The sequence below is a fragment of the Callorhinus ursinus genome, unplaced genomic scaffold (assembly GCF_003265705.2).
Source record: "Callorhinus ursinus isolate GAN/ISIS: 27379988/994484 unplaced genomic scaffold, GSC_fseal_2.0 scaffold9, whole genome shotgun sequence".
Taxonomy (NCBI): Eukaryota; Metazoa; Chordata; class Mammalia; order Carnivora; family Otariidae; genus Callorhinus; species Callorhinus ursinus.
In genome coordinates this window covers 44,690,261-44,703,294 of record NW_027397071.1, presented here as the reverse complement: position 1 = coordinate 44,703,294, position 13,034 = coordinate 44,690,261, and the positions used below count along the sequence as shown (strand labels likewise).

The 13,034-nt window shown below is 40.2% G+C and overlaps 1 protein-coding gene across 7 annotated transcripts in view; it reads left to right on the top strand.

Moving 5' to 3' along the window:
• Positions 1–13,034, top strand: part of LRRC7 (leucine rich repeat containing 7) — a 933,028-nt gene that overhangs the window by 396,600 nt on the left and 523,394 nt on the right. For 2 of the 7 annotated variants that reach the window (XM_025871826.2, XM_073896540.1), the window contains exon 1: positions 7,261–8,109. The exons of the other annotated variants lie outside the window; for them this stretch is intronic. In XM_025871826.2, coding sequence (XP_025727611.2) covers positions 8,108–8,109 — 2 coding nt within the window. In that variant the 5' untranslated portion in view covers positions 7,261–8,107. Of the gene's footprint in view, positions 1–7,260; positions 8,110–13,034 lie in introns of those variants that run through there. 7 annotated transcript variants of the gene reach the window in all.

Here is a 13,034-nt window from a genome sequence, read left to right as displayed (position 1 = left end):
AATCTCTACTTGTTTCATGTTCAACAAACACTATTCTTTTGTGATGATAAAGTAGAGATGTTTTAAAGAAACAAAATTAGGGGCCCCTGGGTGGCTTAGTCAGTTATGCATCTGCCTTCGGCTCAGATCATCATCCCAGGGACTGTGACTGAGGCTGGCATAGGCTTTGGGCTCCCTGCTCAGCGGGGAGCCTGCTTCTCCCTCTCTCTCTGCTGCTCCCCTGCCTGTGCTTTCTCACTCTCTCTGTCAAAATAAATTTTAAAAATGTTAAAAAAGGAAGAAAATCAGATAATAGGAAGCTATTCTTATTAAACAATAGTATCAAGTCTCTATCTTGAATTTTGATTAAATTCCATGCTAAATATCACCATTCTTTTTATTTTTAAGATTTTATTTATTTTTGAGAGAGAGAAAGTACAAGCAGGGGGAGGGGCAGAGGGAGAAGCAGACTCCCCACTGAGCGGGGAGCCCGATGCATGACTCCATTCCAGGGACCTGGCATCATGACCTGAGCTGAAGGCAGACGCTTAACCGACTGAGCCACCCAGGCACCCCAAATATCACCATTCTAAGCATACTATATTCCAGTATGATTTATATACCAAAAGGCATTTCTTTGGCCTTGAAGTAAGCAAAATAGTGAAACCTAACCAAAAAGTCCTGGGCTCCTGACTACATAAGATGTGTAAACCATTCCATGCTGCTTTTACTAAAATTAGTAATTTAATAAACTCATCAAATTGTTTGGCATCATCATTTGACTATTCTCTCAGGCAAATAGATTGACAAGATTGTGCAGACTGAAAAAGGGAAAAAACTTGTAAAACAAAAGCATCAAAGTTATCACAGCTTGGTATATCTTGCCATAATTAAATTAGGATTTAATTCTATTTATATTTACCTTCATCATTTCCATCTATATTTAAGGGTTATCTTAAACAAAAATGTACTCATAATATTTTTCTGACTATGTCTATTCTTTCATCATTGAATGGAAAGATATTCTTTCCTAGGAATTATTTTTCTGGACCAAAGCAAATTCATGATACTATAATTGAAGTCCAAGACTTGTGTTATATAAGAAAACAATTATAGATTGGCCAATATGACTTTATAATATCAACCATAACAGGGCACTATTCTAGCAGTTATTTGAAAAAGTAAAATTTGGAAGACTTTAATGGTAGCTAATTTTTCAGTTATCCATCTGAAGCTAGGACAAAGAACAAAGCAGAAAAAAAGCAATAAATATTATTTTGCCCTAACTTCTAGGAAAGACAATTGGTGTTTCTATACTGACTGATTTAGCATAGAAAAAAAATTAATATTAACAATGAATAGATTGTTAGATTAAAGGATTATGTTATCTAAGGGAAGTTGAGTGTTGTATACGCTCTGGATTGTGGGTGCATGTAATCTTCTGAACTCTGGTTAGTTATGCAGTTTGGATTCATATATTTGCAAGTCACTGGAAGGTCTTTGGTAGTTTATAGTTGTATTAAAAAAAAAAAAAAAACTTTGCAGGGAGCCTGGGTGGCTCGGAGTTGGTTAAGCATCTGCCTTGGGCTTAGGTCATGATCCCAGGGTCCTGGGATCCAGCACCCATAGGGTTCCCTGCTTAGCAGGGAGCCTGCTTCTCCCTCTCCCTCTGCTGCTCCCCCTGCTTGTATTCTCTCTCTCTGTCAAATAAATAAATAAATAAAATCTTCTAAAAAATAAAAAAAAAACTTTGCTAGAAAAAAAATCAATTTCCTACCTTTTTTTAATTCTTATCTCTTCAAATTAATAATAATGTAGTATATTAAAATTGAAGAACATAGGATCTGCAATTTTAGAATCAGAAAGACCTTTAGGATACTTTAACAACACATATTAATGTTAGAATGAAAAATGTATTTTAAATTTTGTATATAAATATGAACCTACTCAGAGATAGCAAAGATGTTCTCAGGAAATTTTACACTATAATGTGTTAGTGAACTCATATGCATTGCTTTTTAAAAAAGATATTTCATTCTTAGCTGGTCTTTTTACTCATATTTTATCTAAGATAACCTTCCTGTTAGAGTACTGGCATGATAAATTTAGTCTGAACTGCTTGTGAGAGAGAATTGCCAATTTGATATAGCACTAGACAGAGCAAGGTCTTGTGCTTTCACAATCTGTTTTCAAGAGATCTGTGGTGTGAAAAAAATTAAAGAAGCTATCATGGATCTACACCATGCTTACAAATCAATCGCCCAAAAAGAAGGGATGAAGAAAACTCAAAGACATTTTGAAGAAGAACAAAATGAAATGCCATGTTCTTCCTACATATCAGTATTGAAGCAATTTAGAACAGTTTTCAATTGAGACAGTATAGCAAGACAGATGGAACCAAATGCACAGGCCAAAAATTGACCAATGAGCTGGTATATGATAGAGGAGGCATTAGTTTATTATGAGGAAAGAAATGGAAACAAACAAAAATTTATCCCTTACCTCACACCATATGCAGAATTTCAGAATCTTTGACATCTGAAAGGTAAAAAATTAACGTTATAAAGCTTTTAGAATACAATACAGGAAAATATATTTTTAATGTTGGGATAGCAAAGGTTTTTTTAAAACTAAATGCAACGCACATATCATAAAGGAAAGTATTGATAAAGTTGATTATATTAAATTAAAACTTCTTTTCATAAAAACACTTTATTAACAGTGAAAACTAAAGAGAAAAATAACTGACAAAAGATTAGAATACAAGACACACACACCAAGAAAACCCAAATTGAAAAACGAGTGAGGGGCGCCTGGGTGGCTCAGTCATTAAGCGTCTGCCTTCAGCTCAGGTCATGATCCCAGGGTCCTGGGATCAAGCCCCGCATTGGGCTCCCCGCTCTGTGGGAAGCCTATTTCTCCTTCTCCCACTCCCCCTGCTTGTGTTCTCTCTCACTGTGTCTCTCTCTGTCAAATAAATAAATAAAATCTTTAAGAAAAAAAAAGAAAAATGAATGAAATATATAAGCCAAGAAATTCATATTGGAAATGTGGATTATTAATAAACCTATGAAAAGATACTCAATCTCATAAGTAACCAGGACATTATGGACTTAAACCATAATGAAATACCATTTCATATTCCTAAGACTGGACAATATGAAAATGTCTGATAATACCAAGAACTGCCAGGATGTGGTTCGAGGGAAACTCTCATAAATGATAATAGAAATGTAAACTGAAAAGAATTTAATATTGAATATACCCTACAACCCAAGAAATCTACTCCCAGGTGATATATCAACTAGAAAAACTCTTATACATAAAGAGATATAAACAAACATGTTCACAACAGCCTTATTATAAAAGCAAAACTTGTCATCAGGATGTGAATATGATAAATTCATACAATCAATTATCATGCAGCAGTAAAAATGAGTGAACCAGAATGACACACAAGAAGATCAATTATTCTTAGATACATAATGTATTTTTAAAATTCAAAAGCAAGTTGCAAAAGAATACATATTGCTTTATATCATTTGTGTAAGGGTTAAATTTCCAGAGCAATGCAAAGATACTGTTGGCAGTAAAATACATGAAATTAATTAATTAAATTAATAATATATTAATTAATTAATACAAAATTTAGGAATGAGGTTACCTCTGTGGGATGAGGGGAGCAGAAATAGAGGAGTGGGAGAGGAAACGTCAGTCTTTCCCTTCTTAAGGTGTGTGGTGAGTACATTAGTGTTCACTGTATTTTGTATATCTTAAATATGCAAATTAAGGTTTAAAAATTAAAAAAATATTATCCAGATAAATTAAAAACCACAATAAAGAAGCCTTCTCTTTAGCTAGAACAGGTTGTTAATCTGAGAAATTAGTTTCACTGTAAAGGCCAACTAACAACTTAATTTGAGAAAGAATCTTAATGATTCCTACTTCCTATTCAGAGCTTTTCCCCAGCTTTTCAAAAGCTCACCACAGCAATGCAGCACTCCATAGGGAGTACCCCACTGATAAAGGTCCTGTCCTACCAAACTCTACCAGCTCTGAGCTTTGCAGATCTGTATTTCCATACATCAAATTTTAACAATGTTTTTCTATTTTCTCAAGGACCAGTATCTCACCAAGATATTAACAGTTGGTAAAGCTAAAAGTGCTGTGCTTTCCATAAGTAGTTTTACTTTAATCAGGAATTGCCAGAGAGGAAATATTTTAAGACAGGGTGACAAATCAGGCCTCCAAAGAGAAATATTAGGAAGATAGTTGGCACCTGATCGTTTAATATCACCACATGTCTTTTATTTTCAAGTAATTTAGTCTTGGGAATAGATTATCATTTCAAAAATTGTAGTAGTGTCAGTCAAAGGGAGTAATGAACAATTTACAAAATTTTATAGGGGGTAATGTCTAGCCATTCATAGATGTAATCTGAACAGCTGATCTGTTAAAACTTCCTTGATCTAACTTTTGAAGTTGTTGCTATTCTTGGTGTTAGACCTCTGCTTGAATGATAGCCTGAGGATATTTATTCCTCTTTCTCCAATTTTCAGACAGTCATCTGCATTTCCAGAGGTCTGATGACAGGGCAACTTGGAGTTTAAAGACAGCATCTGCATTTGCATTTCAATAGTTCCATAATTCTATGAAAGCATTGAAATCTCTTCAGTATGCCTTATTGTTTAAATAGTAAAGGTAGCCACATTTTGTACAAGATTCATAAATCTTAGGAAAAAAAATTGGGGCCATTGAATCCAAAGCCTGTTCTACAGAAAATACTCATCTTCCTTCTTTTCCTCTTTTTTTAATGCTGAAATCATGTTTATTAAAAACCATAGGCACTACATCACATGTGTACATATTTTAAATCTTTCATCCATTTGGGTTTTTATGGCCTGAAATCAAGGTTCTAGGATAAAATAAAGGGAAAAGGAGGACATATAGTTTGAAATATGTTATAAGGACATCATCAATTTTTAATTTGGAGTTGCAAAAAATATCTCTTCCCATTAGAAAGGAACAAGGTTGTTGTGAGTTAGGAAAACAGTTCCATTTAACATCTGGAAGGTAACTTCATTGGTAGGTATGTTGCCTGTTTGTAAGGATCTGCAGTTACTTATAATCAATTATGATTTTAAGTAGAAGACTTTTTGTCAAATGTTTTGGTATGAGGAAATGAATCCTGGAGTTAACATAAGAAATTCTGAGTTCAAATACAAGGCAGCTGGGTACCTTTCTGTGTTGAGCCTTTGTGTCCTTCCTATAAGTGTAGATAACATTATCCACCAGGTAGTTTTAGAAAAGTGAAAGTTCTGTGTAAACTATATCTAAAAGAACTGGAAGTTTATAAAAGATTGCTACAATTGTGTAATTGTTGTGTGAGGTTAGTTTTTATATTTTCAATCAGTACCTAAAGTTTTCATCTCACTGTATCCAGCTGAGACACTGAGATGTGGTAATGTGTTTGCAAGGACAAAACTATGGGTGAAAAAAAATAGAGCTCCACAGAGGTCAATTCAAAAATCTATCACTTTAACAATTTTTTTTTTTAATCTCCTTGCCATTTCAGAACAGTTTTTTTCTGTGGTGTTTTATAATACATTGTAAAAGTGATCTGACTTTTAAAAAATATATTCTCCCTTCCACATGCAAATAATATGAAATACTGGGAAGTTGTCCTTAAAAGTCAGCAGTGTAAGATTGATGAATCACAGACCTGTACCTCTGAAACAAATAATATATTATATGTAAAAAAAAAAAAAGAAGATAGTAGGAAGGGAAAAATGAAGGGGGGGAAAATCAGAGGGGGAGATGAACCATGAGAGACTATGGACTCTGAGAAACAAACTGAGGGTTCTAGAGGGGAGGGGGTGGGGGGATGGGTTAGCCTGGTGATGGGTATTAAAGAGGGCACCTATTGAATGGAGCACTGGGTGTTATACACAAACAATGAATCATGGAACACTACATCAAAAACTAATGATGTAATGTATGGTGATTAACATAACAAAATAAAGTAAAATTAAAAAAAAAAAGTCAGCCCACCCTCATGGCCCAGGTAATGTGTGAAATAATCCTCATTCTTGGTGCTCTGCAGATTAGATCTGCAATCTGCAAAGTCTCTTCCTAGATAATCCCTAGCAGCCAGAAAGGTTTTTGACCTTGAAGATTTTAGTATTGCAAATCTAAGAATATAAGCAAGTGCATTTTCTTTTTAGCAAACTGTGAGCTTACATCCACCCCAGAGTGGCAATTGAATGTCATGCAGTCTGACTGTATTAGGAAAGGGAGATTCTTTCTCTTCCGTATTGAGGAAACAAACAAACAAACAAACAAACAAATCCTATAGCCTATATTTCACAAAAGAATGATTCCAGCATAATAAATCCAGTTTCAAAGAAAGAATTCATCAGACGGGTGTAGAGAATAAAAGAGAAATCTAAATGTAGTACTAGCTTCATCAATATGTTTCTTAACATTGCTGCTTATAAGAGTTTAAAGAGAAGTGTGTGAGAATAAAGTGTCTTTGTGTGCCTTTATGTAAAGGAGCATACGAGTGTGTGTGAGCGAGAGTGTGTTCACAGCAGGAGGAGTAGCGGTGAAACCATGAAGGGTAGTTGGGAAACCCCTTCTGTTTTTGCGCACTCTCAGGCTAGCAACCCCGGCCCCAGGAGGAGAAGGGAATGTCAGCGCAGGCACAAAGGTCGCTGCCTTGACTGATACGAAGTGACCGACCCGCAAGCAGAGACTTTTCTCCTTGGCAGCCAACAACCTGCAGCAGGCAAGGCGGGCGGGGGAGGAAACCCCGAGGAGGCGCTCCTGGCCGCCTCTTTGCTGAGATAGCAGGAGCAGCAGCCTGCGGAGCCACGAGCGCAGCGTCACTGAGCTGGTGCGGGTGCAGGAGCGCTCAGGGAGGCGCAGAGGCCCGGAGCCGCTACAGCCGCGGAGTCGCCCGCGCTGCAGGACGCCGCGCCACTCCAGCGCCACGGGCCGGTCCGGCAGCAGGAGGAGCCGGTGGCGGAGCGCTGCCAGGCAAGGTGCCTCGAGCATCTGCCTCGAGCACCGCGGGCGACGACAGGAACCCAGAGAGCTCGGCCTTTTGTCCCGTTCTCTAAAAGCAGCTTGTGACCAAGCCCGGAGAAGGCGAACGTTTCAGTTCTCCGCCGGACTGGGATTTTTCTTCTCACAATTTGGGGGAGCCTGAGTAGAGGTCAGAGGGGCGGGAGAGGATCCCAAAAAGGGCGGCGGGCTGTGAAAATGGGCACCCCCTCTTATCACTGGCAAATCTCCTTGACATTTTTCACACTTTGAAGCAGCTGCAGCTGGTGTCGTCGGAAAAGGGGGTGGGAAAAAAGAGAGGGGGCGGGGAGAGCGGGGAGACACAGCCAAGAGCCACGAGCAGCGCCTCCTCTCCTGCCAAGCCTGGCACCTGTGCGCCGAGCCACTGCACCGAGGAGCACCCCACTCCGGACGAACCCCGGGCTTGAAACCACGGACGCCCAGGCCCCGGGCAGCGGGTTCTCGCCGAAGGGACCTCGCAGCCGCCTACACAGATCGCCGCGGTCGCCTGCAGACCCGGGAGCGCTTGGCTCCTCAGAGCCGCGGCTGCGCCGGGTCCCGGGGGATTCTCGCCCAGCAGCAGGCAGGGTGTGTTAGAGTTGGGTGCACGATTCGCCTTTTCTGCTCGTCTCTTCTCCGCCGGGGATTTATTGTCTGTGGAGCCTTCTGGGGGTGGGGAGGGAGCTGCGCCTCCGCCACCGCCGCCGCCGCCGCCGCCGCCGCCGCTGCTGCTGCGGTCGCTAGCGCGGCGCGCAGGGCAGGCGGAGGCAGGGGAGTGAATGCGCTCCTGCCTTCGCGGGCAGCGCTTTGGGCTTCCCCTCCGCCGCTTCCCGCCGGAACCTCTCCAGCGGTCCACCTGAAGGGCACCGGCATCATGGTCTAACGCAGCACCTGCCCGGAATCCCCTTTCTCCTCGTCTTCTTCCTCCTACTCCACCCCTCCTCTCTTCCTGCGAGGACCCTCGTGCCCACTCCACTGCGGACCCCCGAACACTTTAAGGAATAAGCGTTGGCAGCTGCACGATTCACTCTCTCCGAAACCTCATGGGCAATTTCTCCCGGCGATGTGAGTAGCACACTCTTGTTTCGTGGCCAGTGTGTGTGTGTGGGGGGGGTACTGCGGGGACCTCGCCGTTTGTGGCCTCGGTGACAGTGAGCGCCCGAGGTGTGGGACACAAGCGCCCGCGGGGGGGCGGGGGTGGGAGCGCACGAGCCTTCAGCGCTCTCAGGGGAGCTGCTCGCGAGGGGGCCCGCGGAGGCGGCGGGGATGTGGTAGGTTGCGGGGCATCTGGCAATGGGTGCTAGCTGTGTGGGTGCATGAGAGCACCGAGTGGCCTGGGCTGGCGGGAGACCCTAAAGGGTTACATACTGCGAAAAGGAAAGGTAAAGAGCGGGTGTTGGGCGCTGGTGCTGGGACCATTGGTCTAGCTGAGGTAGTCTTAGCTCCTCTTTATTATCTTGGGTATCTTCAGTAAGCTTTTTCTCGGAGGTGTCTGGAGGACGAGGCACCCATTTGATCGTCTCTCTCTCTCTCACAGACAGACACACACACACACACACTTGTGGCAGGTTGCATTTGTCCCTTTATCTTGGAAGGTGTAGTATTACTGTTTGATATTCATTTGTTTGGAGAACGCAATTAGAAGATCTTTATGCCTTTAGGATTGAAGGGAAAGGGTGGGGTTTGAGGGGATGGAGGGGAAGAGGAGTATGACAGATTGGAGGACAGAAAGAAGTGGGGGAGCAATGGAGTGAAAGCTTTTCCAGAGAGTCAGGGAGAACGATTCCTCTCTCCCCCTAAGCTAGACAACTCCTGCCCACATATCTCCTTTGTGTTGCAAGGCGAAGCTGGTGAACCCGCACTATTCCCAGTCTCAGAGCTGGGCCCCCTTCAGCCTCTTGCATCCTCCTCTTAGAGTCATTAAGGATGCAGGACTAGTTTCGGATCCTACGTTGAAAGAGGGAGGGAAGCACATTAACATTACGGTAATCATGGCATCCTGGCTCACGGACAATTAGGTTGGTTCCCGAAGGTCTCTAGTCTTACTGTTTGCAGAGTCAAGAATGCGGGTGAGGGGACAGGGGCTGAACAAAATGCCTTTAAAAATAGTGTGACTTCATAACGGCGATGGCCGCAAAACTGCTTCATTATACTACTTCTTGGCCATCGGGGCTGAATAAAGGACCCGCCTCCGCCCTCTCCCTCACTGTCTCCTCCCCACCAAGTCACAAAGCGAGCGGGCTGGGCGAGAGGGCGCAGCGCCAGGTGGAAAAGGGAAGGGGTCACTTTCACAACTCCCGGGAATCAGCTTCAGAATGAAACCATCTGCGACTCCCACGTTCCTTTCGAAGTTCTCCCTCAAAAAGGATTGGAAATGATGCGGGGGGTGGGGGAGGGTCAGTGAGACAGAAAGGTCCTCCACCTGCTCTTTTTGATTACTTTCCCACCACACTTTCAACACATTGAATTTACCTGCAGTGGTAACTGGGTCAGCACGTAAATGTGTGTACCTGTATAAGATGAAATGTGGCTCTCTTGATAGATGAAAAACAATTCGTATGTGATCATATTTTAACCTTGGCAAAATTTCTAAGCACAATAGAGATTTTTATAGCGTGGGCGAGAAGAGTGCATTCCAGCGAAAGCAGGACACGTGATCTCTCCGACGGGAGAGATACAGTATTAGGAACTAGATTTTCTTTGTTCCAAGCTGAGCCTATGAGATGCTCAGCATCCGGTTGCTTAAGTCCTCCAATTAGAGGGAAAAATAATAAAGTTGACCAGGGGCGAGAAGAGAAGGTAGAAAAGCACAGGTAGATAGATACCTGTGAAGGGCTTGAACGTTCTCCTCTGCCGCCCACTTCTCAGTTTTTACCGCCCACTTCCCGCCCCACCCCTCGCCCGAGCTAATTCCCTATTTAAAAGTGAGGCATTCCTTCCGGGAGACGTGGCAGAAAAGTTCTTCAGCCCCTGCACACGTGGGTTCTCCAGCGCCTCAGAACCTGCTGCTATTCGTAACAGATTCGGCCACCTCCCCAGTCCGTGTCACGCCTCCATCCAGGCGTCGTTGAGCTGACTTCACCGACTCCGAGAGAACCACCCCAAGATCTTTTTGCAAAAGACAGTTGAGGAGGGTCAGATCCCTGTTTCCTGAAAATCATTAATCGCACCGGGGCAAGAATGAGAAAGTAAGGATGTTGGAATGCTTTTATTTTCCCTTAAAAATAAGAGTCCTAGGGCTAAAGTATATTGAAATGGGTGGTTAGCAATATTTGCATTTGGACTCCCCGGGAGGTATCTCAGGGCCTGTGGAATATCCGCGAAGTGTGATTATTAATTTAATGGAAGTAGAACTTGTTCTAGACCCACCATTTAAATAGATTTACCTGATCTGGAGATTTATTTCATTTTTCACTCCGTGTTTTATAAGCCATCTTCATGGGATGAAGTTTTGAAAATGTGGGCTATTTCTGTACTCTACTGCATTGCATCATATAATATGTGGTGGTAGGGAAAGCAGAGTCAATTTCCATGACATATTATGAAGTGAGAGTTCTTTATACATTTTTTTTTTATACTTCACTGTCCAAGAAAAGATGTGTACTTACCATGGCAACCCTTCCATTCTCCATCACGTGTGCCTGCACATATGCAGCTTCAGAATTAGAAACAACTTCTTAAAGAAATAAACCTGGTCCAGTTACAGTAGCCATGTTTTATTCAGAATTTTAGCACTGCCTTAAGCTGGCACTAAAATTTTCTTAATTAAAATCTTATTCTACTTTCCTTTGTAGGTTTTTAATCTTTCTGCTTCCTCTATAAAATACAGAATATAGCTTAAAGTTTTTGTGTGTCTATATTTTTGTTTGCTTTGGATTTTTTAAAAAAATGTGAAGATAGAATTTTTATCATTTTTGAAAGTCATTAAATAACTATCTTACCCACACGGTGTTAATTCCCAGGGGTGTTTCTTAGGTCTCTCTTATTTGCAGTTCATAGCGCATAGTAATATTGATATAAAAACTTGGTCTCTTTAATCATGACAAAATGTCCACCCTTTAGAACAGTTGAAAATTTGAAGATAAGTTACATTTTTAACTTGATTAATTGATAAATTGATAATTGATATATCAAAATTATACCAATTTATACTATAGTTTTATCTTCGGATGACTGTGGCCTTAACATAAGGATGGATCACACATTCTATGATATTATAACTTCATTCCATATCCAAATTAACAGTACACAAAGAATACCAACTATTGATGAATTACCACCTGAATTATTTCTGGATTCTTCTTACATTTTCTTCTTTCACATAATTTATTTCATAATTTTCAGAAAATTCTTCATTTAAAAAATATATGCTATTCATTGAATATAACAATTGTAGCAACCACACCATCAATAAAAGACATTATTTGGAGCATTTGTTCTCTCCAGTAACAATGACTGCTTTTGTAGAGTACTATCCATATTCTTTTTTGGGCCAGTCTAGTCAGTCATGTGAATTTGCAGTATGACTCCGGGAAGACCATTAATTCACATCTGACACAGGACAGACCTTTAGTTTGTGCCAAGCCAAATGGCCGTTAAGTAGTTCATATTTCCAAGGAAATGACTTGGAGATGACTCTAGGATCTTCTGAGAACCCTGAAGTCTTTTTTTTTTTTTTTTCATGTTCTAGCTCTTAAATCTAGGGGCCACATCACTATTCAATGGAGATTTTTTTAATATCTCAGGATTTAAAAAAATGGAATCTTAATGTTAAAATGACAATTTGACCATATAGTATAGCAATTAAATTCTATTCTGAGGAAACACAAAAGCAGACAGGAGATGCATAGATGGTAGATTCTGCATGTTTGTTAAAATACTGAATTGTGAATTGTCAAGGAAAACTCAAAATTAAAAGTGGAACTGTAAATCAACAATGTTTGGAAGATGATGATCTCAAATCAATAATATTTTCCTTTATGAAGTTTTTAGCCATGTTTGGTTAATCAGGTTTGAATCATTATAAGTAGTCATGTTTTATAGAAAATACTCTAGTGAGTTATTCTGAAATAGTGAAAGAGGAGTAAGAAAATCTTAGAAAACTAGTTTTCTTACTTCTAGAATTAACATCTGATCTTGGTAATACAATTAGCCTCTTTTAATGTTATAAAATGGAGGTAGTAATAATTGCTAATTTTTAATTCTAGTGCATAGCAAATAATAAGACAAAGTGGTGCATGAAGAATGATTTGGATACTTTAGAGGAGTTGGACATAAACCTTTTGATACAAATCAGTTTTTCTATAGTAATATTTTGGGGGGCTATATATCGTGCTGGCATAGTATATTTTTAAGAAATGCCATTGAAATAAACATATCTATTTCTTATCTTGGAATTAAATGATTATGCTCAGAAGAGCATGAGCTTCTGTGATCAGAAGCCATCCGTTTTCATCTTGCTTCCCTTACCATAGTGCATGAACTGTAATCATAATTATAATGGCAGCCACCAATTATTAAACACCTATTATGATTCAGATGCTTTACTTCAAAATAGTCTTGTAAGAAGCATTATTCTCACCATTTGAAAGATTAGAAAATTAAGGTTCAATGACAGAAATGACAAGTCTACATCACACAAGTACATGTCACACAGCTAGAAAGTGATAAAGCTTTAAATCCAGATTTGGCTTCTATACCTTTTTCTTCATACTGTGCTCTCTTCCTCATAGGCATAAATTAACACTTGTTAAATGACTGAAATCTGTAGATCATAGAATTGTTTCCTAATGAATAAAGAAAAATTAATATTTTGAACCGGCTTTTCCAAAGTTATTTACATATTTGGCAATAATGAATAATAATATAGTTCATTATTATGCCAAATATTGTCACTTTTGTGACCACAGTTTAATGTGGTACAGAAGATACCTTATCTTCCTGGTAATTAATTCAGGACAGAAACATTTAATAAGCTTCTAGAATCTGTC